The sequence below is a fragment of the Cuculus canorus genome, chromosome 1 (genome assembly GCF_017976375.1).
Source record: "Cuculus canorus isolate bCucCan1 chromosome 1, bCucCan1.pri, whole genome shotgun sequence".
Classification (NCBI taxonomy): Eukaryota; Metazoa; Chordata; class Aves; order Cuculiformes; family Cuculidae; genus Cuculus; species Cuculus canorus.
Window position 1 is genome coordinate 199,365,289 of NC_071401.1, and position 27,927 is coordinate 199,393,215.

At 37.6% G+C, this 27,927-nt stretch overlaps 1 protein-coding gene and 1 long non-coding RNA gene across 5 annotated transcripts in view; one reads left to right on the top strand and one right to left on the bottom strand.

The window, feature by feature from the left end:
* Positions 1 to 27,927, bottom strand: part of SEMA3D (semaphorin 3D) — a 144,251-nt gene that overhangs the window by 78,899 nt on the left and 37,425 nt on the right. For all 4 annotated transcript variants that reach the window (XM_054067677.1, XM_054067693.1, XM_054067684.1 and 1 more), the window contains exons 2-3: positions 20,462 to 20,652; positions 3,077 to 3,237 (exon numbers count right to left, since the gene is read on the bottom strand). In XM_054067677.1, coding sequence (XP_053923652.1) covers positions 3,077 to 3,237; positions 20,462 to 20,652 — 352 coding nt within the window. The remainder of the gene's footprint in view (positions 1 to 3,076; positions 3,238 to 20,461; positions 20,653 to 27,927) is intronic.
* LOC128852266 (uncharacterized) lies at positions 1,676 to 20,454 on the top strand. Its single transcript, XR_008450008.1, has 3 exons — positions 1,676 to 1,847; positions 15,924 to 15,987; positions 18,034 to 20,454. It is a non-coding gene; the product is annotated as an uncharacterized LOC128852266 (long non-coding RNA).

A 27,927-nucleotide genomic window follows, 5' to 3' on the forward strand; every position in this document is an offset into this window, starting at 1 on the left:
TCTGGAGGACTTTTCTATTATACTATGGTACTTACTGTTGTTTTATCATAATGTTTGCAAGCACTGGAAACTGGATGGGTTTTTTTTTCAAGCTGCCAGCTAAGGAAGTTTTCAATCAATTACAGGATAAATTGAATAAAAACTACAATGATTTAAGAAATTGGAACTCCAGAAGAACTATTGATTTATTTCATCAGGAAAAATACACCAGGAAATAAAACCATAACTTGATATATGCAAGTTAAATTAACTAATATAGGCAAATAATTAGGTTGCAAAAAGGAAGTCATTAAATTATGTATATGTATACATTAAAGAAGTTACTGATTTGGCTTTTTGGTGTATCAGTAGTTCCTAATACAAGTATCTGTAATTGAGAGGTTTTTTGAAGTAACCTGAATCTATCCAGCAGCAAGCATTCTACAGTTCGTGTTCAGTTTTGTTTTAAAGAAATCCAAAACTACATACAATCTTGCATTCTAGTTTTAAAGCTCTTACTCCTCTCTTACCTCTCTCAATTTTTTTTAACCATCCTCCCTCAAAGTCATTATGAAACATATCATTTATAAGCAGAATCTTAATATTCTATTCACTTATTTTTCATTTTAGTGGCTGCATATAAGCAGATGTAACTTTAATCCAGACAACTCTTACTCCAGAGGAGTACAAAGGACACACTTCAGAGCCTCGTAATCCCAACATGTGTGGCTTCCTCCTACCGGGAAAGCCTGGAAGCCACCTGGCTCAGCGCCAACCCAAACCATGGTCAGTCTAAACACAGCACCAGCAAACACTGTTTTTCTGACACTTCACTGCTACTGTAGAGTATCCCTTAGCACTGAAATCTAGTCAGTGACTGAGATTTATACATAAACTCTCCTGCAACTACCTTCATCTCATTTCTTCCCTCCACAAACAAAATTTCTACCAGTCAGGCACAGAGAAATCAAAGAGAAAATCTTGTGTGATATCATCTCATGTTACCTGGGCATTTATCCAATGTTATATCCAAGTTTATAAAGTTGCTGAATGCCCATAGAAACATTGGAAGTCAGCACACTAGAATGTTTTACAGAGTTTTTCAGTCAGTTTTAGATACCTAAATATGCTTTGCCTCAGTGTTTTGTCTGAAAAGAAAACCTGAATAGTTAAACTGAGAAATGGAAATATTTGAATCTGCAGACAATTTCTTTAGTCCAGATATATAAGCGGCTATAAAATTTATTCTTTTCTTTCAGGTTACCACAGATATGTAGGCATACTTTACTTCTTCATCTCAACAAATGGAAATTTTTATTCAAATAATAAAATTATATATAGAGTCTCAGAATAGTTGGGGTTGGAAGACCACCACCTCCCCTGCAATGCACAGGGACATCTTTAACTACACCAGGCTGCTCAGAGCCCCAATCAACCTGACCTTGGATGTTTCCAGGAATGAGGCATCTACCACCTCCTCAGGCAACCTGTTCCAGTGTTTCACCACACTCATCATAACAGATTTCTTATCTCTAGTTTGAATCTACCCTCTTTTAGTTTAAGGCTATTATTTCTTGTCCTATTGCTATAGGCCTTACTAAAAAGTAAACTGAGACTTTGTTCTACAATATCTGCATTAAGTATTACTGTCTGATTGCACATTAACTCTTCTGGCTTAGTCTGTGTTCTGCTCTTCTTGGAAAGCACAGCATTCCTAATGATCAGCAGTGGTTTGGCTAAAAGGAAAGTGTTACCAGCTTGGACACAGGGGTGGATCATGCAGGGTGCTACAGACTCCATAAAGCTCTGAACTAATCAAGCCCCACTGAACATAATGGGAAGTGACTGCACTCAGCATCTCTCAGGAGGTAAGCTGCATCCCGCAGAAACAGAAACCTGCTTTTCAGACAGAAAAGTCTATGCCAGAAACCAGTCTGTATTCTGAAAATCTACAATATGAATAGTGCTGTTAGTAATGCAATGTCCTGAGGAGGTGCTGTTTTTTTGAGTAAACTATATGATATGGAATATGCAAGTTAAGTGTCTGATAAAGCATCTCAGGGATGAAATGTCATGAAATGCTTGAAATCTGGGCTTTAAAGAAACTGGTATACAGAGCATTGCAGAAGTCAAAATAAGACATTCAGCCTCCTACTGTATCTCTTCTGCAGGACAGCAAGTGGTGTACTCAAACATGTGTGGCAAAATAGTCTCCTGTTACACCTACTAAGCCCCTATACTGCAGCTGTATTAATTCAGAGCCAGTTAGGTCTTCAGAGCTGACAACAGACCATAGTAATTCAAAACCTCCTCCTGAGGCTTAAAGAAAATATCAAACATAGCTGAGAATTAAAATTTTCCTCAATAAGTAGCATATCTGGGACAAGCAGGAAAGTAGTTTTCATGTGTGTTCCTGTGGAGAATTGTATTTTTACATGTAGTGGTCAATTGTGCTTACAAAAGTTCATCATGTCTGCTAGGAGTTCTGAAGGATAAATTGCCATTTTATTATCTGGAGTTAATGCATTGTCACAGGGCATGGGCAAAGCAGTACAGCAGATCCCAGTGGAAGTTTCTCCTATCACTTGTAATTACAGACATCCAGTACAAATGTTAATATTAAAAGTGCCGCTAATAAATTTGTATATTTTAAATGATCAAATAGCCTCTGCTTTGTTTAGTATCACTATAATGTAACCCCAGTGATGCTAGGAAGTGAGGAAAGAGCTGTTTTCAGTTATCTTCTTTCAGATGCTTTTATTTGAGGAGGATAACCATGACCACAGAAATTAAGAAACAACCAGTCTGAGATGCCTTTTTGCCCCAGATATTTTGATATTACTTTCATGCGCTGTAGAGCTCCTCCAGGTAGACGACCTCTCAGAGGACATTAGCCTCAGAGGAGGTAACATGTTATGAAAAATTCAATTCATTAAAGATAATCTATATAACTATCGGAGGTGAAATGATCAGATCCTGCACAATGAATTGCACAATGAATCTGTCAGCTACCCAGTAAAGGAGAAAGAAACAAAAAGAGAGACAAAAAGGAACAAAATTGTACCTATGAGATGAACTCTGTAGAAAATAAACTGACCTTTTTTACATTTTTGTTCAAATCAACCAAGTTGAGTAGGAAGATGTGGTCTTTAGCCCCGATTAGCAGCCGTCCTCTCTCCTCATCTAGCAGCAGGGTTCGAAAATCAAGTCCTTCTGTTGAGCCCAGGAATGGGATGCAGCTGTTTGAAAGCAGCAAGTCTGTGGGAAAATGAAGAAAATCTTCATAATCAAAATGTTTACATATGACTGATTTGTGTCTTTTAGAAATATGGAGTACATGGAGCACACGGGTGAGATAAATGCAGTTTTTGAGGATGTCTTTCCAGGGTCAGAATACAGTTCTTGTTACCCTTGGTTTTCTTTGAGTTTTCTTTACTTCCAATTTGGGTAATTATTGTCACAAACTGTATTATTGCATGAAGTTTTTCTAATTAATTATGTCTATGATATAAAGGAATAACATTCTTCGGCAGAAATTAGAAACAAAAAATGACAGATCTTTCCAAAATCTGTGCTATATATTTCCTTCATTGTGAGAAAACTAATGTATGCTTATATCACCATACTCATGGATGTACATGAACTATATCTCACAATATTTGGTGTTTGACTCATAAGAAAGTAAAGAAGGTCAATGCCAGCAAGAATATTTAGAAGCAGGAAACAGTGGTTAGATGTGGCAGGTATCAAAGACTCACTGAATGGTTTGAGTTGGAAAGGACCTTCATCTAGTCCAGCTCCCTGCCATGAGCAGGGACATCTTCCACTAGATCCGTTTGCTGATATCTGGATAACCTGTGCCAGTGTCTCACCATCCTCATTGCAAAAAATGTCTTCCTTATGCCCAAAGGTTTTAGATTCCAGAACAGCAAACTTCAGCTCTCTTAGAGCTCAGTTGGGAGGAATTCTGTGGGAAGCTTCCATGGAAGACAGAGGAGACAGTGAGTGCTGGGAGTTTATCAAGAATGCTCTGCTGGAAGCACAAAACCAGTTCATCCTCTTTATAAGTAAGAGAAGTAGGTAAAGTAAGACACCCCCTTGAGTTAACTGTGAGCTTCTGAGTCTGCTCAAAACCAAAAGAGCAGCTTATCAGAGATGGAAAATCATACAAATACTCACTGAGTATTGCCAGGGCAGAGATGCAGTTAGAAAAGCAAAAGCTCAGCTCAAACTGAAATTGGTTGAGAGGAACTGGAAGTAGGAAGTATAATATGTACAGAAAGTTTCATATAATGTTCAGCTTGTTCAGTGTCTAATATTATGTTTTAGTGGCACTATAGAGAATGGCTGCAACTAAATTTTCAATTACAATCATTTCAATTGAGATCTGAGTGAACAGCTATTGAGTGGAAGTATATTCCTAGGACACAGTACTGAAATGCAGGCAATACAGAGGCATATTAAAGGGAGCATCCAGTACCAACATCTCTAAGGTCCTGAGGTCTTTACATTCCCTACAGAGATTCCAAGGGGCAGCTGTTCCTGCACCCTCTGCAGAGAAGATTTTCCTCATTAAAAGCACAAATTTGACACTTAAGTTTTACTGTAGTGACTTCCAATTTCTTTCAAAGGGTCATTAAGAAAAATGTTTCTCTATGAAACTAATGAAAGAATCTATGCTTCTTCTGTACAAAAGCTAAAAGGCTCTAAAGTAAAAGTTTGTAACCTTTTACTTTATGAAAACTCTGTGGATATAATTCTGGATGAGGACACAAATAAAATATAGAAAAGAGTACAATGAGAGTTTAGTCTTGTTGGGCAGTCATTCATTTGGGAAGAACGAAAATAAACACGTGAATCAATTCTTCCACAAGCAAACTCTCCAAGCTAAACTATTGAGAAACTTTGGAACAGAAAGGCAAACGCTGTACTAAAATGAATATAAAATTAAGGTCATTTCTACCTTGCTGGCACTGGATGGACAACGTAGGCTTAGTGCTAGATACGCCAGACTTACAGCACAAGTTATTTACACTTCCTGAATATGACGAAAATCAGAGCTAGCATTTTGCAGCTTAATTTCTGAATGAAATAAAGATGAAAAAAAAAAAAACCAAACCCAAACTTTTTTCTCCAAGGAGTCTCACAAAACACGTGACAAGCAAAGTGAAGATTAAGTACCATTGTTGGCTAATAAACAGCACTGTGGGAGAAAAAAATATAATATCATTATTAATCTGACTACCTACTAAACAATTACGACAATTATCTTTTGGCTCAGTCACTTCTACTTAAGCTCGTGTGGTTTTGTCTGGCTCACTGCTGAACGTTTTAATAGTACAGCCTGAAAACAAATTGTCTTGTATTGCACTCCTATTCCCCCAGGTGAGATTTATTTGGCAGTACTTTGAAAAAACAACCCTTACTTCACATTGAAAAACTAAATCCATCGTAAAGCACTACACTGCTTTGCACCAGCACTGTCCTTTCTCACAAATCTTTCTGAAGACAAAGATGTTGGGGGAGTGAGGGAGGTGCATGTTTCTAAATTAGTAACACTTTAAAAGACCTGTTTATTAATTGACAGGAAGATCACTTGCGAACAACTTGTTGTTAGCAAGTTCCTATAAAATCCTAAGTCATATCCAACTAGTTCTTACACAAGAGCTGAGTAATGAATAGCCCGGCTGAAGAACAGCCAAATCAGCTATAAGTAAATACAAAATTTAAAAAAAGAAAAAGAAAACCCCTCTAAATTCATAATTTCTGAAGCTTAGCTCACTCCACTAGTGTGTTTCCACCCAATAAGAAAAAAAGACGTCCTCCTCCTGGCACTGGTTATTGAGTCCTCTGTTACAGGACAACCACTTCTAGTCATGCTGTTGATTTTTATGTGTGATGCAGACGTGTCTTCATTAGAAGCCATAATCTGTACAAACCTCTTCCCTTGTTTTTGCTAAGTGGAAATTCTTTGTACTGGATATGATGGGAATGTGGGTATCTATTGGGAAAGGATTCTCTGGTGCTGCCCATAGCACAGCAGGAGGTTTTAGCTCTCTTGTGCTATTAAAATTCTTCTTGCTTAATCTCTATAATACTGTTCATCAGCTGAACATTGCTAGAGTACTTCATTTCTGAGTAATCATCTTTCTCTCCTCCACCCATGACATAAGAGCTGGCAGCATTACTACACTATCTGATACATCGTATATAATAATAAGTGCCTTATAAATTCTACAGTCAAGATTAAATCCCTATTTAACAGTTCTGTGTCCGAGTTAGTAAATAGGGTGGAGGGAAGAAGAGGAACACAGGATCACAGTATATAGTAATTCATCATTCACAGGCATTAACATGAATAAACAGGAGAGACTAATGAATTTCACGGGCTACCGTATTTCAGCAATCCATATCACCCTCTGTTACTTTTAAATCTCTTCTGATGACAAGCTTCCAGACATATCTCAGTGCTTGCCTATGCACAAAATATGAGGGAAAAATTCCTTGTCATCTCCAGCAAGAGGAATTTGATCTGAGTAAGGATAGATGATATGTTTCTGCAAATGCTCTAAAGCACTTTCATTGCTCAGTCATGAAATCCACTGGCATTCGCAAGTGTGTCACTCGCCAAAATATATAGACCTGATTCTCTGCATACCTGAAAGGAGATGACAGAATGCTCTCCACTTCCCATTTCTTTTTTATTTGGAAGGTATGATCTCTGTAGTGGCCATCCCAAAGGACATTTTTCATCTATTGCCTAACACTTCTAGCATTTCTCAGTAAAGAGTCACCTAGGAGAGCTAGAATGAGGAAGCAAAAAGTTGACTCATGCCTGAAATGCCCAAATGGGAATGAGTCCTGCCTGGTGCCTTGTACAGTCATTTGTTTCACTGCATCATAAGCAAAACATCTGTAAAACGTTCCAGATTGATATGGCAGCGTTGCACACTGATCTCTTCCTGACGCAAATGACAACACAAGCTGCAAGGTGGTGAAGTATTAGGTTTGGCCAGTTATTTACTAACTATTGAAAAGAGCTTGGACATAACATTCTGAACTTGGCCACTAATAAGATTAAAACCAAAACATGACCTAATAAAATTTCTGAAGTAAACATTGATTAAATTACAGCCAAATTAATCATTGTTCTCACTTCATAAAAGCAAGACAATACTATCATATGGGTTGCAATTGCCCTTCACTGCGAGTTATATTTAATATCACCAAGGATATCACACTGGAAAAATCTGCTATGAAAAGCACATTTGCCCAATGGTTTTCAAGCTCAGAGCAAGCTGTAGATTTGAATTACTGCATCACTTTAGCCAGGCTAATATAGAAACAGCATTTCCACAATGCACAGAAACAAAGTTAATTACAGGGATGATCTGTCATGAGAACACTTTCAGCATTCATTTTATAGTGTGTATTTGCTATTTTACTGAAAATTAAATACTTTTTCCCAGTCTGGTGATTAAATGAATATTCAGCAACTCCTATTCTGGGTTAATATTTCACTGGTGAGCAAAAGAAGCTGGAATAGTGACTGTTTTAAATTAATTTAGAAAAGTACCTTGGTGAACACTTGGCTCACAACAGCATGATAATTTCTTACTTAAATCACCTCCAGGAGCAAAGCCACAGTGTAAAAGCTTTGAATGAAAAAATGCCATTCTGTTCTGGTAACATGTATTTACATTTATACAGCATATTTAGACTTCTTAGCCTCAAGTCACATATGTGGTGACCGTGAGCCATTCCTTGACTCCACCATGGTGTAAGTATGCAGCAATCTGGAATCACTTGGTCCAGATGCAGAATTGTCTTTGTGGCCAGTCACAGGCATTTTTTAATGATGGACTATGCCTAAATTGGCAGAAAGGGAACTCCTCAAACTGTTTCAAAACAGCTACATCTAATGACACTTTTGAAGAAATCTGAATTTAAATTCAGCTGTATAATTCTGTAATTTTCATATACAGTAAATAACAAATGTCACAGCATCTTCCTCTAGGTAGAGGCAAGTCTTTTGACATGCTGGGAAACGACCATGACAATTTACATGAGTATTGTGTGAATCCTCAACTAAAGAAATGTCAATATAGCATGAATATAGCAATTGACTTAATTCCTAAAGTATTCCGAGTTTAAAAGATCCAATTAACCCCAGATGTATTTTTATGAAGGCAAAGAGAATAGTTCCAGTCTACTGACAAGCTCTACTACTTATTGCAAGACAAGTTATATTTTCTTTAGCTGCATCTCACCATGGGCAATGATGATCTGTTGTGCATGCCATGTGGCTCTCATTGCTATACAATGAATTTTATTTGGCCTGGAGGAAAACATCATATTCATGGCAGAGTAGCGCCTTTCCAAGAGGATATGGATTACTGGGAACAGAATAAAAATTATTTCTTTTTGGCACAATATTGCGTCAAAATCTTAGTTCTCTTTCTGATTAGTCCCCAAATCCATATTGCACTCTACCATGTATTTTGGAACATATTTTGGAAGTGCCATGTAGGCATTTCTATTCACTTCAGTCCAGGAAGGTGACACTGGAAAGAGAACATCTTTAAGAATTGCTCCAAAATCCAAGAACGGACTGCTGCAGGTTTTAAGGGCCTTTCACTTTGATTTTCAGGCACTTCTATAGGCCTGCTCAGCAATCAGCAAAATAAACATTTCCTTATTTGCAAATATTGATTGATATATGTCAAATCTGTCAGTATTTTACAACGTATAAAAATCATAAGTAATTAAAGTAGTTCCATTAAGCGCTACGCTTCTCAAACCTTCATTATAGACAATGGGAGCTAAGCAAGAGCTCCTTCTGTGCAGTGCTGCCGAAACACCTTCTATTGTGAAGGGACAGTCATCTTATCTTCGGATAACCCTTGCAACAGCTGCTCCATCCATAAAGAGGAAAACGGGGGGGAAGCAACTCATGCTGTAGAACCTGATTCTATTTCATATTAGAAAAGCTCACTTGAAAGAAGGCGCTTCTGCAAGATCAGTATTGATACTACTCTAGATAATTTAGTTAATCCATTTCAGAGAGCCAGCAGTTACAATCAATCTGAAGTTCTCTCTTTGTCTGACTCAGGGTTTTTTAAATATGTAAAATATGATAATACCATAAAACAAAATAAGTAAGTGTTTACCACCAAAAATATACCCAGTTAAGACACAAACTAAACAGTTCTTGTTTATGTTTACGGAACTGTATTTTAGTTGCATTTTAACTGCAAATAACTTTAATGAAACAGCTGCACAAATAACTTGTAAAGTGTTATTATTGCAGACATGATTAAAAGCCGCTTTGTGACTTCGTGTTATTGTTGAAAAAATCCGAAGGCCCAATTCACAAACTTCACAGAGCCAAACCAAATAATCAACTTTAGGCAGCACAACTGAAAACGTATCTGAGTGAAATATTTGTTTTCAAGAAGATGACCTAAGACCACGGATTTGCACAGGTTCCCTTATCCTAAGTACTTTATCTTCCTTGCAAAACTGCCAAAGCAAGCAAACTCTCTGCTGTTTCCAAAGCAACATTAAATCTCAATTTTTTTAAATGATGCTGTGGATATTTAAAAAACATGCACTACAAGTGTAATTCAATGTAAATGATCAGTGAGCATATGAGCTTTGGTAAAGCATGGATAATTCTCGGCATTTCATAACACATACCTGTCCATTAAGAATGCCTGGCACAACAATGTGTGTTAAAAAGTACTAAATTTCCCCTTTAAAGGTAAGTAGATGCAAATCTATCAATTCTATTTTCTCACGTTCAGTTGTCGGGACTGAACTTACCTTTTTTTCTCCCTTCATCTCTCACAGATCCTCAATACAGCTCATGTCTCATGTGTAATGGGTAAATAATCGGAGTTACTGGACTGAAATCTGCTTTCTTCCATTTCAGTTTTATTTCAAATTCCCTTCAAAGAATCCCAGTTGTAAGCAGATATTGCTGTCTAAGAATATAAGAGTTCTTCCTTATATCTTCTCAACTATACAGAAGAACTGTCAACTTAGAGACCAAGCTCTAGCCCTGTCTTTTAAAACTATCTTCCAGAGCATCAGGTAGATGAGATAAAACCCCTGCCCTGTTTTGAGGGAGGTGGCTTATAAACTCGCCTATTCCTAAAACTATTCTGAAAACCCATATTACTAGATTCAGAGCAGCAAATAGCCTATCAATTTACTGACCCTAGGAAAAGGCAGTTTTAAATGAATTCTGCTATTCCCATTCTCTCAAGTTAGAATTTCAATTTTTAGAAGTTTCAAAGCAATTCTAAATAAAACCCTTACATTCATGCTCTTGCTAACCAGTTCCCAGCCTCTTTTCTCTCCTATCTATCAGCCAATCAACTACATTGAAAGCAGGGGTCTGATAATAGGCTTCAGGCGAAAATAAGGGCAAAATCCTCTTTGACTGGCTTATTCAAAAAAGCTGAGTTAATCTCATGGATTGTGGATCAGTTTTACTGCTCCAACTAGCCTACCATCTCATTTCTTGAACCTTCCAGCTACCTGTAGGTGCATAATTATATGGTCTGCAATTAGAAAGGCATGAATCTTATGAAGGACAGAGATACAGAGAATAAAGGGGGGAGATCAGTCCACACTCTGAGGAGTAGGCAACACAAACAAAACGCACTGACAATTGGTTGCACCTTTGTAGGTATCTAACATCAAAATCATCTCAGGGATCTGGAATTTGCATTAATCTTCTCAAAAGGGCACACTCCACTCTGGAGTAGCAGACTCATTCTTTCCTGCCTGGATGGAGATGTGTATTGCTCTTTGCAAGTATGTCCAGGTGTTAAAAATGTAACATGGTGATCATATTTAGCACGTTAAGCCGCATGGCTCTTCCTTTGTCAAAGTATGGTTCCTAAAATTATATGCAGTGCTATACCTCCCTTCAAAACAAATTAATTACCGTCATTACTGCACTTGCCTTCAAAATAGTTCCAACCTTTCATTTCATGCTTCCCTTTCTTAAAAGTGACACAAAAATGGCTAGAGAATTTTCAGGCACCTGTGCCTGCAATTATCAACTAACTGCTTCTTTAGAGAAACCTCTCAGAACACAATATTATTTGGAGAAGCACACAGCACCCTGAGGACAGACAGAGGAGCTCTTTTCTACATCTTACAGCCCATATATCTGTGGGCTGATAAAACAGTAGATTGTGCAATTCCTTCCGCTCACGCTCTCTGGTAGCAGCTGTACAGAACATGACATATTTTTAAATCCTTAATTAGTTTTCGCTTTGTTGATGAAATTCCAGCCTTAGGAAATGAGATAAGTGGACTTTGTTTCACCCTTGGAGCAAATGAGAATTTTGTTGTGGATTTCAGTGCCCAGAAGCTAAACCTGCAAGGAGTTTTCTCAAGGAAACACAAAGTCTATAATTGTCTACAGAAACCTCGATTTGGCTCAGTAGCTGGTCTGACATTACCAATAGGTGCTGAAACTCCTCTTTAGGAGTCTGACTCATTTTATTCAGATCTGCTTTTGCAGACTGCACATCTGACATCAGGACCAGCTCCACTGAGCCTACCACTCTTAAATATGAAAGATATTGTTTTTAAAACTGTTAGATATCTTAACAATACTTTCAATTTAACATTTTTCTCACCAGGTCCAAATGTATTAGACAGCTTCTTACGAGCATAATGTTCATAACAAAGTAGACAAGATGAGAGACTTTGATTTGCAGTGGCATGAATAACTCTGTTGTAGTAACAGCGTCAGACGGAATGGGCCTGGAAAATACATTAATATCAATACTAACAGACTTAGGAAAGATACAGAGCAGCATGAGTTATTCATGGAGAAGGTGAGTTGACAGTGCAAGCAGATTTACTTGCTCATTTACTTCATTAGTGTCTCTGTTTTCAAGACTCAGCTGTTGAAGAACAGCTCACAGCAAAAAAAAAAAAATCCAGATTTGTTGCTATCATTGCTGTTATTGAAAACGATTTGCAATTCTCTACAAGTGTAATCATATGGTAGACACCAGTTATAACCAGTATTTGTGAGCAACACAGATTTTTATGGAAGCATTCAATAGCCGTATGTCCCACCCTTCCCAGCCCTCTGTGCACTCCACAGGCAAACACACCCTTCTTGCACTTGCATCAAGACTTGGAGCCAGACCCTCAGTTTAACCACTGGGACCTGTAATAATTTTATCAGCTGAGGATCTAGCCCTGAGTGCATATCAAGAATCCACAGGGGCTATTCTTCTCTCTGACTCCAAGCATTGGACTGGAGCCCACACAAGCTGTATGGTCAGGCTGTAAAGCTAAGTAAGATAGAGATGAAGTCCTAACTACTAACAATGTATGTCCTTGCCAAAGGGGCTGACGAGAGCTGGAGCAAAAGAAAGGGCAGGTCCATGCATCTGGGAGCAGATGAGGAGGGAAAGGAGTAAATAACTGTGTTTAGGGAGAAGGGAGCAGGGAGGGGGACGTTCTCCTTCCAGAAGTAGAATGTTGTTATGTTGTCTCAGCTGCCTTGAAACCACTGTCTGAGAGAGCCTGTAAGATCTCTTTAAGTGCTGATGGTCCTTCATCAACCTTCCCATGATCCCCCTGAGGGCAAGGAAGTTTCCTGACAACTGGCTTTGAAAAGTGCAAAGTAGATACAGCAAAGGAGGTGAAACTGGGTCTGGGAAATAACCAGCTCACCAGTGTGACCTGCTACCCAGGGAGCAAAAGTAGCATTTGGCAGTGCTGCAGGGGCTGTGGTAGGAGGAGTGCCTGCACAGGAAAGGAGGTGAAGGGCAGGGACATCTGTGAGCAGATTTACCTGTCAGTGGAACAGATATTTTTGCTGTTGGCAGCAAACCTGCTTTAGGAGGTTCCTGATTGCTCTCCCAACACATAACTGCTCATTCCTGTCCCCACAGGGGGGTTCCCTCTCTGACAAGGGCTAGATAATCTTTCTTTCCCATGCTTTGAATGAGGAACAGGATTTTTTTTATGACAGTGAGGGCATAATATTTCAGCTGTTTCTACCATCGTAAGTGCTGGTTGAGCTCACAAGGCAAAATTAATATCCCTGCTCTAAATCGCTACAGAAGTGCAGTACAGAGACACAATTGCTATAGCCTGTTTAAGTCACTTAGTCGTTATCTGGGGTAGCTGCACAGGACGGACATTCTCTAAGAAAATGTAATTTAAATGTAGATGATGACTGTTTTCAGGAAACTTCAAAGATTTTTCTCCTTATATTCTTTTCCAGATATATTTTATTTTATTCAAAAGCAAGCAAGTGTAGCAAGGGAACTCAATTGTCTAATGTTAATGTAGGTTTTCAAAATAATTTTTCATTGGGAATAGCAAAGGACCTCTTCCAGCAATGAAAATAAACACTATTCATACAGTGTTTAGGCTGGTATATAGTGCTTAGACTGGTATAATATTCTCCTATGGCAAAATGAAATATAATTATCAATTATACTTTCTGATATTGACGGGAGGCAAGTTGTTATGATACCATTAAAACTGGAATAATTGAGCATCTGCAATAATTCCCTCACATATATTATTTCTTTGTGTTCAAGTCATGCCTAGCAAACTCTATCAGATTCAGAGTCCATGTGCAGACGTGCAGGGTGATCCAATATCTGCCTTGTAGGCTCAGGCAACGTTGCAATAGGGCTAACTAACTAAAATCACAGGGCAAGGGATCTCAGAGATATGTGTCTGCACAAGGTAACCACGTGCACCACCACATTACCTCCTGTCAATCATTATATTGATATAATTGATCATTTAATATTGGGGGCCATCTTAATTCTTTATGATTAATATTTACATTAATGTATGCATTTGGGGGCACCAATGGGTATCATATAGACTGCTGGCTTGTTACGCATTTAGTGAGAAATATTTTTCAAAGAATTCCAGGGTGTACGGATGATGAAGAGGGAGTTGTAAAGTACTCCCAAAGCTGACAGACAAGTTGAACATAAAATTTCAGTGTTTTCAGTAATCTCTAAGCCATCAAACTTTATGGTACAACACAGCATACTTCGAGGCAGCCAGGATTTGGATCACAAAGGAGAATGCCTGTTTTCTCAAATCAGTGGGGAAAAATAAGGCACCTTTGCAACTCCCACCCTTGCCTAAATGCCTCTGTTAACCACAGCTAGCCAATCCCCCTGACTTCTCTAACAGTGCTCTGGTGTAATAAAGTTTTGTCTTTGTCTGTTTTTGCTACCTCTTTGTGTATTTATTACCAAAGGACTTTGACTACAGAACAGACCTCCCCTGCACCCCTCAGCCCTTCTTTGAGGAACTCGTCTATAAATGGAACAGCAGAAATGGGGAGGGAGGAAAGGGAAATAGGATGTGACTCGAGGACCTGCGCTGCAACCACAGATGTCCACCACTAGACACACACTGACGTCAAGAGCATGCCCTCAAATTAGTGCACAGAAAGAGAACAAGGTTGGGATCTTTGAAACTACTCTGAATTTGGTTTGCTTTACAAATGTTTTCAGTAAAAGTGCAATTAGACAATTATTTTTGAAAGTACTCTCTCCAAAGCTGATGCTACTAATTGTGTATCATCCCCACATTATTCTTCTAGGGAAGCAGTTTTCAGTGTTGCCTCATCCTCCTTTTTACAAGAGACCAATCATTCTTCCCAAAGTCTTACTCTTTTGGTTTTTTCTCTCATCTTATAAGATTTAATCAAGTGAACATTCAGCAGAATAGTTTGGTATTTGGTGAACACAATTTGTTTTTTATCCAGTTGAGGCCCTTTTGTGATCATGAAAAAAAGAAAACTGTTGTGAGCTACAGGCTGTTTACACTGTTAAGAGGTTGATATGGGTCAGTTCTCTAAGGTTATTCTTAGTTCAACTGCTATGTAAACCATTGATGTCACTGACTGTAGGCTGGCCTCCAGGACATTATATATACAATAATTATATGACAGAAAATGCAACATATAGTTGGATTTGACCTCCAAGTTCACTAGTTTAAAAAAGGAAAAAAACAATCTGTAAGAAACTTGCTGTTTTTCCCGTTACTAAAATGTAATAAATGCTTTCAAGTTTATCCTTAGCCTACAGCATATATAAGAGCCTTTCTTCACATGGGCAGCAATGCCCATTCATCTTAAATCTACTATACACTTGAAGTCTCAATGTTCTCTGCCTCCAGAAAGAATTTTTGAGACAAAACAGGCAAAATCTATTCTGTAACTAGACAATCATCTGAAACTAGCATATTAACTTTCACATAAACATCTTCTGTTACTCTACAAAGGAATCTGAGATAGATTTTTTTTCTGAGAAATCACAATTCATCAAAAATTAATGAAACAACAAATGAGGGATTCAAGAAAGCAGTGTGCCCTCACTCAGCACATTTTTCTTGCACTTCATGGGCATTCAGAATCACAGCTGCTAATATTATCACATAAACATTTTTTTTACTGATTTTTCTTCATCTCCCTGCAGAGCAAGCATAGCTGCTGAAATGCAAGTTCATTTCTAGGCTTTTTTTGTACATCACCAATTTACCACATTCCAACCATAGTTATGCAACATCTTCACCATGGTACTGGGATTGCTGCAATGTCACAGGCAATTTAAATAAGGCTTATGGAGCTATACAATTTAACTGTATTATATATGCATACTCAAACAATGCATGACATGGAAATAAGCCAGCTTTACTGAAACAGAACAAATTAACTGCTCTGATGCAACAGCTAGGTTTCTCATCAGTTATAAAATGAAATAAGTTTAAAGTAAAAAATTATTTACAAAACAGGATGCTTGACTTTGTAAAGTAGCACGCTCAAAGTACCATTTTTAGAATATTAAGGAAATGTACTAATCCAGTTGAGTTTTCAAAAGAATTCCTGGCACCAGTATGTTATTCTCTCTTTGCTTTTTCAGCATGTTGCAAGAATGGATCACACTTAGGGGGAAGAAAAACATGTACACAAAACACTGCATGAAGGTAAACAATCCTTAAACGTGGCTACTTTCCATGTAGTGCCGATGAATCAGTATTGTCACCCTTCAATGGAGGAGACAGAATTGCATATCTTTAGTTTAGTTATTTAAGAAGAAAAAAGTGAGTAGGAGTAGAAATTTGATCCTGCTTCAATCTACTTAAGCGGCAAAAGTCTTGCCATCACTCTAGTGGGAGTGAGACTACATCTTAATTCATTCAATGTGAAAAAGAAAAAAATCAGCTAAGAATAATGTTCTTGTTTATTAGACTCAAATTACTGACATAGTTGTTTTTAAAAGTGTTAATTAGATCCTGGTTTAAAAGTCAAAGGTTCCCTTCAGTCTTGCCTTTTCCTATGTGCTGTGTCACAATGCGGGATGATCCTGGTCCTCTGACCAAATCAACACTGGTCACAGCAAGCGTGGATTATTTGGGGGACACGGCTGTACTCCTACTTAGGCATCATTTATGTTTGTGGATGTCAGTGTGGATATGTCACTGGTGACAACATACAAATCTGGGCTGGGGCATACTCTGAAAAAAAAATAAAAAAGAGCAGAGTGCATACTTTCATAATGTAAATGTATTCATTGAGTGCACTTCTAAGATGTTCATATAAAGCAGTAAAGAAAATCAATAGGTTTACATTTGCAATTAGGAGTCTGCATTTCTACTGGAAAATTTTCCAATTGAAAATGGTTGATTTATTTTTTTTTTTTTTTTTCCTAGAAGGCAACCAGCCTTCCAGTCTGGTTATTCTCTGCCTCTTGTTATGAAGTAAAACCTAGAAACACATACAAAAAAATCTGTATAAAAGTATCTGTCAATAAATTGGCAAAATCTACTACTCAGAAGATAGACAGGAATAAGACTGTCTGCACTGTATGAATTAAACACATTTGTATGCCTGAATTATGACACAGGTCCTTCCGTTTTTCAGTAAGAGAACTGATCTTGTCATTTAAATGACACTATTGAATGAAATTGGTATATGAAAACCTTCTGCATTCACTGCAGAGATTGAAATGAGGATGTTAAATGAGGTAGCAGACAAGGATGTGCTGCTTAGGGAAACCGAATGTCATTTCTGTGCTTAACAAGTTCTGCAGTTTGGGTGATGGTCATGGGGTATATCCAGCTATGTGAAAATTAATGATAGATATACACCCTTGCTCTGAGACTGAATGTAGTGTTATACAAAGACTATTAAAATACAAACTATTACTCAAAAATCAGGCCCTGGTTTTCTAGAGATCGTAATCTTTTATTAGAAGACAGTTTGCTTACCTTCTCCCAATACTTTGCTATAACATAATAATGAAAAAACCTCATAAACTTTAAAAATATTAAAGAGAAACAGATTAGTTAAGGTCTATTTAGTGAGAGCAGTCTAGAAGCCATAGACTAAGTGAAGGAAAGAAAAATAAATATTGAAGAATTATTCAATTAATGAATCAGGGAAAATGTGGGAATATAGGATGAGGTATGTAATTTAAGATGACAATGTATTATATTAACAGATGTGAAGTATACTTGACTTTGCTGCTGTATTACAAGATATTTTAATTTTCTTGTGTGCATCTGTAGTTTTATGTATGTATGATTTTTCAGAATGCATTTTTAGAATTGCAGGAAACCATAAAGGAAATTTATCATATGACATCATGTTGATTCCTACATCATTCACTGGAGTATCTATATCTTAACATTTCCAGCACAGATTTCCACCTCTCACAGAACATGAAAACCTATAACTATAATGCAGAGAAGCTCTCAAATTTTAATTGCTGTCTGAATGCAGAGGATTTGTGTCATACTATGGTTTATTGAAGCACTCCTGTAATTACAGACACTTCTTTTAGCTTTCCTAACCTGCTCCTTCTCCCTCTTCCTCTTTCCACCATTGACTTTTTCCTCTCTCCCTCAATTTTCTCCTTCTCTGTGTTCTTTTACTGCAGTTCCCTCTCCTTCTTTCTCTCTTCTTGTCCCCTACACTTCTCCGTCCTCAGCTTTCGTCACCTGGTGTTCCCTTTCTCTTCTTACTGTCAGGACATGGAAGAAGCAGTCTCCTAGCCTTCCGCTGAGTATGTTGGGCTGCAGCTGTAAGATGAAGCAACTTCAGGGGAAAGTCCTGTTCACTTCCAGCTCTCCTGCCTGAGCAAACGCTCAGACACTCAAGGAAGATGGAGCTATGCCATCCCATAAACACACTGCACTTGGAAGGGGATGAAACCTTACTTTGAAATGCAACATCTTCAGCAGCCAGATGAGCACACGTGTGACCAGGTTTTCAAAGCCGCCTGATGTGGCCAATTTTGGACAGTTTTCCATAAAGAAGAAAAAGGGCCCTATATTATCCTCCTCATGATATTTCAAGTTTTAATTCCAAACAATGGAGGTGCCAGGGCTTGTCAATGACATGACTGTAACAACTTTATGAGAACTGGCAAGGAAATTAATTTCTCCTACACCTTATTCTCAGAAACCTTGGAGTTATTTTGTCTGGACTACTTGAGGCGGGGAGGTTACCTTAATGCTGACAACTATATTATGTAGTCAGGACATCTGCCATGCTGTTATCAACAAAAAAGGCATGATTTAATTATCATAAGCACTACTTTCACTTGTTTGTGAAAACAGAGCATTAACTTTTTCTTGTTCCCTGTGGAAAAAATAGAAATACTCACACACATCCCAAAAAAAGAAGACAGATGAGGCACAATAAAGTCTGATAATTCTCTCTCTTTTGGCTTTTCAGTTCCATCGCAGCTCGCCAAATTAAGATTTATGTGCCATTTTGTATCTGTTGTTGCTTCTTTTCCCCCCTTACGGGGATACAGTTGGATAAGTTTGGATAGGACATTGTATCCCTGAAGCCAAACTGAAAGGTTTATAAAGTTGCTAATAAAAGTTTGGATCAGGGCCCAAATATCAATCATCCACTCATTGTCTTTTTAAACGAGCTCAGGCATTTTCCCAACCACTCCCAGCAGGTCTCTGCCACTATTTTAAACTAAGATTTCAATTTTATTTTTTTTTCCCGTGTTGACCTGAATAATTTTTCTCTCTCCCTCTCCTTACCTGCCAAATGCATCCATCAGGATTTTGCCATGGGCTATCTGCTTTTGAAGTTAAGAGGAATTCACTAATCATGAGTGTCAACTCCACAATAAATGCCATCACCATATGGTATATGCTTCTATTGGGAATTATCGCAAAAGGCCTAGCTGTGAAAGTCTGGCTATATGTTAGAGGGGTTTTATTGCTAACTTTCATAACTCATGTCAAGTCTTTCAGTTTCTGTATTCATTGGCTTAAGTGAGTGCAACTGTTTCCTGAATTTATAAAAATGTTGTCAAGATCCCTTGATCTCTCTTCCTCTGCCTCTCTCACACAAACACGTTGAAACACATTTATACACAGAGGAATATCATACACAGTGGCATACAAATCTTGCAAAAGAGAAAGTTTGTCAATAGTATGTCATTATGCTTACTCAAAAAATTCCTCTGTGTGTTAAATTAATGATAAACATATCATAAACACTGCTGAAGGCTTTACAACCTCCTGTCCCATCACACCATCCTGAGTGTAATTCCATAATACACAGAAAAAACTAAGTTTGAAAAGCTGTGAGCAGAATTAACTGAGGTTGCTGACATAACTGAAAGAAAAAAAAAAAAACTAACTGGAGAGCATTTGCTTTAGCTAAAGAAGACAATACCAAAGTGATGTAACTGCAACTTGTAAATCTGTGGAAGTGTACTGCACATTTAAAACAAGAAATCTGCCTTCTTTAAGAACCTGTCCAATAAAGAATTAAAAAATACATCTGTGTTTAAACTTCTCACCCTCTAACATTCTCGACTAGAAGTACAAATAAAATTAAGAAAATTCTCAGAAAAACACTTTCGTGATCCAATGAGGTAAGAAGAAAGAAAACTTTTCAAGCATTTCACTTACCAACTTAGTGACAGAGAAAAAAATTATACCAAAAATAAAATCTCAGTGCAACTTGAAACACTTGAAACAGCTCTCTTGACTTTCCCTGAGGCTCTAGAAACATGTGAGTGTCCTTCATATCCCATGTCACTGCCACCAGCCACATGGAAATGTCTCCAGTGGGCCTTATGGCATTTCAAGAAGACTAGAAGTCTCTGTTTAGGCAATGACTCCCCTCCCCATTTATTACAGTATATTAATACCCTTTAGATGCAAACTGAAATAATAACTTTAAAACTCATTTAAAAAAACAACTATATTTCAGAAACATGTACCCCTTCACGCAAAAAAAAAAAAAGAATTTTAATACTGTCCCTAAGCAGAATTCATCCATTTTTAAGGCTTCTGTCAAGTGTTTCTGGGAACTGTAGGGACAACTGCATTTAATTTTCCTGATTAATAATACAAATGAACTGCTGGCAACATCACATCAAAACAAAAGTAGAAGAATCAGAAAAACTGTTGTAAAGTTTACCTTTATAGGAAAGCTTAAGTCTTGGGATATTTTGTTTTGACATTCCAGTGACTGGAAGGAACAGCATTGCTAAAGATAACAAGCTGCAGGCATGTGGTAGTTGGGAAGATCTCATTCTGCTCTTTTCTTCTGTATCTTCTTTTGGACTATGGTGAAATATGTCCCCACTTTTCAAACAATCCAAATTTAATCTGGAAGTAAAAAGAAAACATCTGTAGAACTTTTGCATTATTATATAAGTAATAATTCTGAAAGCAAGCCAGACCTGTCTTTAAACAGTAGTACACTACACAAGTATTGTTTTGCTCTAGAATAAAATAAAATGCTGTAAATCTATCTCTTTAATACAAAACTTACACATTTTTGAAAAACATGAAAACTCTTCAAACACCGATGTCTAGCATAGCTAAATGTAAGAACAAGTTAATTTAATGCACAATCCATAAAAATAATATTTCTTTTCAAAAGTGACCATGTCGCTCATTAGTTCATACTCCTCCTCAGGATATCTTAATGTTTTATGACTCTCTCTTTATTTTAGTACAACAGCTATTGCATGTTTATGCTATGCTTAGAATAAACTGTAATATCTCATATATCATGGGTGTACAAGTTAACAGTGATCATCATACATTTTAATAAATAATATAAGAAAATCGGATAGAGTAAGCAGTTGTGTTTCTTTTCAATAGAGAAAAATTCAATGAGGCTGATGGATTTAAATGTGCTTTCAGTATGATATTTCCAGCAGAATAACTGCTACAATTCACCCACCAAAACATCCTATAAACTTTAATGAGCAGTTCATGCCGAGGTCCATAGGCTGATACGGGACTTTGTTAGCACAGTGTGCAACTAAGCCAGCTTTGCAACACATTTCACTTAATAACAGTCATTCATATTCCATAAATCTTAAAGTGTTTTACAATTGAAACTAATTGTCACTGTCCTTATTTTCCCTAAGCAAAAATGGAATCACAAAACTGCAGTGAACCTAATTCCTCAAGGTCACACTGCCACCCCAGCAGCTGAACGGAAAGCAGCAACAGTTCTCCTATGTCCTGCTTGTACACATTTAGAATGGATCCCTTTTGCCCAATAACTCCATTTTTGCATATGAAATTATTTGAAATGGCATCCAGAGTTCTGAAGGTAGAATTTGATGGTTAATAAATCACATTAGTCAGAGCATGAAAATATATGTGAGAACAGATCTTTTGCCCTGCAAGTGCATGATACCAGAGGTCAAGGGAGATAGTTAGCAAAAATGACAAATGTCAGTGTTTAATTAATGCTGTAGATCAAGGAGTAAAGAAATGTTATGGCTACTCGCAAGATTAATGGCTCATAACTTGCCATGAAAATTCTTTTCTGAAAGGTAGTGAAACCACCTGATTAAGAGTAATCCTAGTACCCACATGAGCCAGCACTTTCACAGACATCAAGGGAAAGTCTCTTTGTGAGCCCATGAGAGACACAACACAGATTGTGGCTGCAGAGCCACTCCCCAGGTCTGGCACTTCAGCTTGCTGTAGCACTGGTGCCAGAGCACCTCTGCAAACTGAGGAGGCATCCAGAATCAATTTAGCACCTCATGATGCAGGCAGTACATCCTTCCTGCCATGAAGGGACTGGAAAGAGGACCCTTTCAGTTCTCTCTGCCAGAGGAAATGTCTCTCCGATGAAGCTAGTACTTTCTGAGCCTGCAGACCTTCTGCTAATAGCAAAAGACCAAGCAGTATATGCAGTAAGGGCATAACAGGGAAGAGAGAGAAGGAAATGATTTGTAAAATGCCTAAAGCATCCTTCCTATTGTACAACATCAAGCTTCTCTCTTCTCAATCCCTTCCTCAACACTCACATTCCGTGTATGACTGTACTGCTTTTGAACAAGTACAATTACATATTCATGAGACAACACGGAAAGAAAACAAAACAACCATGAAATGCCTCTGGTTCATCTTTCTCTTCCCTTCATTAGAGTACAGGATCCCGAGAGAAGGCCGTTATTTCTTCCACACCCGTACATCTATTTGTGGTTGGAGAACAAAGGATTATTGTTGATGAGACTATTGCAAGGTTATATCACCATCAAGAAATCTTTTTGGGGAAAGAAGAAGAAAACAGGGGAAGGGAGGAGGAAGAGACAAGAGACATCTTGTCTATATTAAGACAAGAGACACCAGCTCTGTTCATCTTCAGAGGAATGATAGAGGCAAACCATACTTCAAAAAGAAGCAATCAATGGGGAGCCAGACTCACTGTAAATACGTTGAGAAGTCATGGCTTGAGGGTCTGGGTCTCTGCCAACAGGTATCTCAACAGGTGATTCGGGGCTCACTTTCTCCAGGTAAAGTACAGTAAAGAATCAAGAATAAATTCGTTGCTTATAGGAAAAAAACAGTTGACTGAATACGCTGTCATTTGGTTAATTGTAGATTGAGGACCAACACCAAACTTGGCCTTTAGGCCATACCTCACAGCCTCATTTATTCACTTAGGATTCTTTGCTAATGGAAATCTTCCCTCTTTATTTTTTTTTTTATTTTCCCCGTCCCCCTTTTATTTGAATAGTGTCTGTGAAAAAACATTTGCTTTAATTCCTGACACAAGGCAGTTAGATTACACTGGAGGCAGCTGCTCTGTGAGCTCAAGCCAACCCTGCCTTGTCCTAAATTCACTGCAATCTGGACAGATTGTCACATATATTTTTAGTTTATTATGATCTTCTAATACAGTTCCAGCTTCTACACTGAGTCCTTCCAGCAGTCTAATGACTAGCTCAGGTTAATGAACTTCAGACCAACTAACTGGCCATTAATCTTCAGGAAATATCCTTCCTCTCTGTAACATATGCAATGTCAATCAGCATTCTGTGCGTAAAAGAGCCATAGTCACACTGGTCAGAAGTAAACGGACCCATGAACAGAAATAAAATACGAAACCTAAAAGCAAATCTAACTCCCTCATTCTTTCCTCCCCTCAAAAGCCAGAAGACTTTTGTCAGAGAAGGAAAAATTATTATTTCCTTTAATTCTTTGATACTTCTCCTATGTACCAACATAGTCTAAAACTTCCTCATCATGAACAGACACAAAATAAATGAGGGGAAAAAAGTCTGAAAAGAAAAAATGCTGAGCCTAAAGCTGCTTTACCACCTTGGCTTCAGTCAGAAAATATCTGCACTGTGTTAATTATCACCTGCAAGACTGATTGAGGAAGGAAGCTAGGCATACACCTCACTGAAATAGGTGCATTTTGAGTGGAATAAAGGAGTTATTATTTGCCCCATGTATGGGTGGGAGACAGGATGCTGTAGAGGGCCTGAGAAGCCTGGCTCCATCCCACCAGGATCTCCCTGTGAGGCTCATAAATTCATAATGGGCTGTAGGTTAAAACTGCTGAAGGAAAAAAAAAGATTGATTTGCTGATGTCCTGCCACCTTGCCAAAGAGAGGTGACTGGACATAACCAGCAGATGCGTGATGTCACAGTCATGAAATGAGGTCTCACCTCTCTGCAATTGGTCAGATGTAGTGAAGGTTATAAAACAGATTGCTCCAGAGCTACTGTCTGAAACAGGAAAACCTGGGGCCAATTTACCAAACGTAATTTATTCCAGGCCCTTTGTTGCAATAAACAGAGCTCTTCAGCCTTCTCAAATACACAGACAGTAGGGAGCTCTGTGCTTATGGAAGTTTACTTCAGACCGTTCAGCTCAAACCTATTTAAACACAAAATGTCACATTCACAAATACTATGCAGGCTTCCAACTCCTCCTGATGTCACGAAGATCAGAGCTGGAAGGAAAGTGACCCCTCTGCAAGGATGCCCTTGGTTTAACAGTAGCTCATGTAACTCAAAGTTTAATTCCACAACAAAAATCTACATGGAATTGGAGGATAATTTAAAACTCGTCTCCACCACTAGTTTTCCAAGGCCATTTTAAAATTTGGAATTTTGAACTCCAATAAAGAAGACAATGAACCTGTTGCAAATATTAAAAAGCAATTAACCAAATGGTATGGCTCAGTTATAGTGAATCTAATAGCAATGTTATGAACAGCAAGTAACTACCGAAAATCTAGTGCAACACGAGTTGGCTCCTGTTGATTAAAAAAAAGCTAGAATAGAATAAAAAGAAGTCTGATAATCACTATGGACTTATAAGTAGGCTGAATAAGTTACCTAGGCCATTTGGTACGTAAACTGCTGTCTCTGATGTCAGAGTTTTTCTTTTTTCTCCTTATCTATCCCCATCTGAGATTTTGGAGTTTTGTCTTTCCAGTTTTATTTTTCCAAGAAGAGACTAAAAGACCATAGAATCACATAATACTTTGTATTGGAAGGGATCATTAAACATCATCTAATCCTACTCCCAAAAAAATATTTTTTGCAGACATCAACCAAATAGCACGAGAGGCCTGTTAGACATATTGCTTTAAAAGTTTTAAAACTAATTAGCCTCAAAAAGAAACAAAAAGTACCCCACCTACAATTCAAATATATTGAAAGGTACATTATCTCTTTATTCATATTGTAAATGTATTTTGTATTTATATGCATGCAAATTTAAAGCACTTTAACTGCAGATATTTATTTCTAATGCATTTACCTGTAAAACTCTCACCTGTAATTTATCACACATACTCTAAAAGAAAAATTACTGTAGTTCAAAAATATACTATAATAATGAACTGAATATTGAATAGTCTGTGTTTATATGAGGGAAACCTACAAGCATATATGGGTCAGATTAATAACTCATAAAAAAACCCTAAAAATAAAATTACATCTCAAGACTTAACGTTTTTAACTTACTTCTTAAATAACAAATATGACATTCATCCAGAGCACAATCAAACTATGCTCTTGTGCCCCTTAGATATAGGATTAGTTGATATATTATTTGGAAGAGTAGAATCTTCTCTTCATTGTGAAATCTCAGTTTAAAACTATGTCCATCCAAGAGCTGGTAAACAGTATCATTAACCACTGTTCTCCCATTTATTAAGTAGCTTTCGTGCTGTTTATAGCACAGCAAATATTCCCTTCCAGGATTCTCAATAACACTTCCTTTTACAAAAGACCCAGATCACTATTACATCACTTTCCAACACTAGCAAATATTACCAAATAATATGGTAAGGTCAAAAAAATTTTGTGAGCCTACAGTAAGTGGGGGGTTTTTGTTTGTTTTGTTTAGCTTAAATCATTGGGTTTAGTATGTCTGGTGTAGATAAGGTTTTGCCATAAGGCAGACCTTGCTATTGTTAAATACCCAGATGAACAGTAAAGACTCACATGAAGCATAACCCATCTTACAGTAACTTTGTCAAAGCTTTACAAGATTTATCTTTACTGAGTTCCTCACAGGATTTATATCTTATCCATTCAACTCCAGTAATTTGGAAGTCAAGAAAAATCTCTGCTCTGATTCCCACTTCAGAAGAGCCAAATAGAGTAAAGAAAAATGAAGGGAGCAAGACATAAGAAGGATGCCACTGAGGGAACAAGAAAGCCAGGAAAAAAAAAAAACAAAAAAAAAAAAAAACTGGTCTTATTGCAGAAAACCATGTAGTAATAAATAAAACTTTGCAATGGGAAGAAAGTATGCTTGAGGATTTGACTTTTTGTTCATTAAGATTAAGATAAACTCAAGTTAAAGTAAAATTGTTGATTAAGGAAATGAAACATAAGAGGAGAATAGTGAAGGAATTAATTTGGTTTATTTTTTATCATTTTCTGCATCTCTCTGAATCTAATCTACTGATGGAAGTATTTATAAAAGGCACTGTCTGTTCAGAGATAAATACATAAATACTGGTAACAATGGGTATCTTCTATAGAGTGGTTTGTGTCACACTGCTAGGAAGAGCTTATCTAGCCATTAAATTTACTATCAGGCACTTAAAATTATACACATAGGAAATGAGCACTTTATCCTCAAAAGATACCAGGATATATTTCAGGTCAGCGTCAGTGGGGTCAGGATTACACACAAAGATTCCACGTAGATATACAAGTAATCCTTTCAGAATGTGACAGATAGACAGTCACGCACACAGACATGTTCTGAATCACTAGAAACAGAGATTCTGAGAAGTTTTATCTGTGGCATTGTGTTTTTCGGACATGTAATGCATAAATCCAAGACTGATGATAAAAAAATGCTACTCCCTAACCCTAATTCTTTCTACATTGTGTCTCCCTAAAAAAAAGCAAAAGAAAATCAGACCTACAGTTTTACATCCTATAGCCTGTTTCTCACGTATGTCCAGAGTCCAAGAAAAGGAATGGGATGGAAAGCAACTTGTCATCTGATAATGATATTGGAAAGAGGCAGGCGGATGAATAATGTGTCCCACCAGTCAGATACGGAACCGATATCTTCCACACATAAAGATCTACATGCCTTTCACTCTAAAGTTAGATGCATATGCATCTCAGATTATTTTTTTCTCTTTTTTTTTTTTATTTTTGTGGAAGGAACTGTGAATTCATATATTACGTCTGTAATAACAGCTTCTCATAGTCTCCTTATTTAGAACGACATGAGAACACCCTATATGTCTCCTCATTAAAGAAAAAAAAAAGCAAAAAGAAAAAATACAACCCAAAGAAGAAAGCTGTGCATGGCACGATTTAGCAACATGTAAGAATCAAAAGGAACCCTGAGCCAAACCTCAGTGTTACATTATTTTAAGTACAGCATGTTTCCCCAGGAGACCAAAAAAACCTCTCAAGCTATGAAAAGTGATTCTAAGATGGGTTTTGTAGCTTTGGTATCCAAGAAAATAAAAAGGCAGGATGAAAATTCCTTGACACATTGATGAAAAGGTAGACTAGATGAAAACTGCTTCCTGCCAAGTACCATGACGTCTGAAGATTTTCAAAGAGAGCCAGAGAATTTTCCTCCAAAAAGTCTGTCACCACCTGCAGCACTTGGGATGGCTTGGCTCAGCTCTGAATAAAGTAGACGGGGAGAGAATGTATGCAGGAAGCTTTACCCGTGGAACAGCCCTGGCCTGCAGTTGAGAAAATACTGAAGAGCCAGAAAAGCGTCATGAAGGCCATCAGAGAAAAGAAATGCTCATTTTGGGGAGACCTGCCTGAACATTTAAGCACTAACAGATTGCATTTGTCCTGCTAAAACCTGAATTAACCCCAGGCAGCACTGCCAAGCCAGCTAAACCACTGACCCTGCAACTACCATTCTTTTGCTGGAAGAAATATATACCTACAATGGCCAACTCAAAGGAAGGATTACAGTCTCTTTTTCACCTCCAGGAATTCTTGCCAGTGTTTTGCTACGGAAAATGTGTTCTCTGTACCTCTTTTCATAGGAGACCTTCCAACATCTGCAGGGGTAGAGTATGAGTCCTCTAGAGTTCTATTACCAGAGGTCTGGACTGGCTGGTATTTCTGGGGTCACCAGTAGCTAGTGGCAATGGTGAATCTTACAGA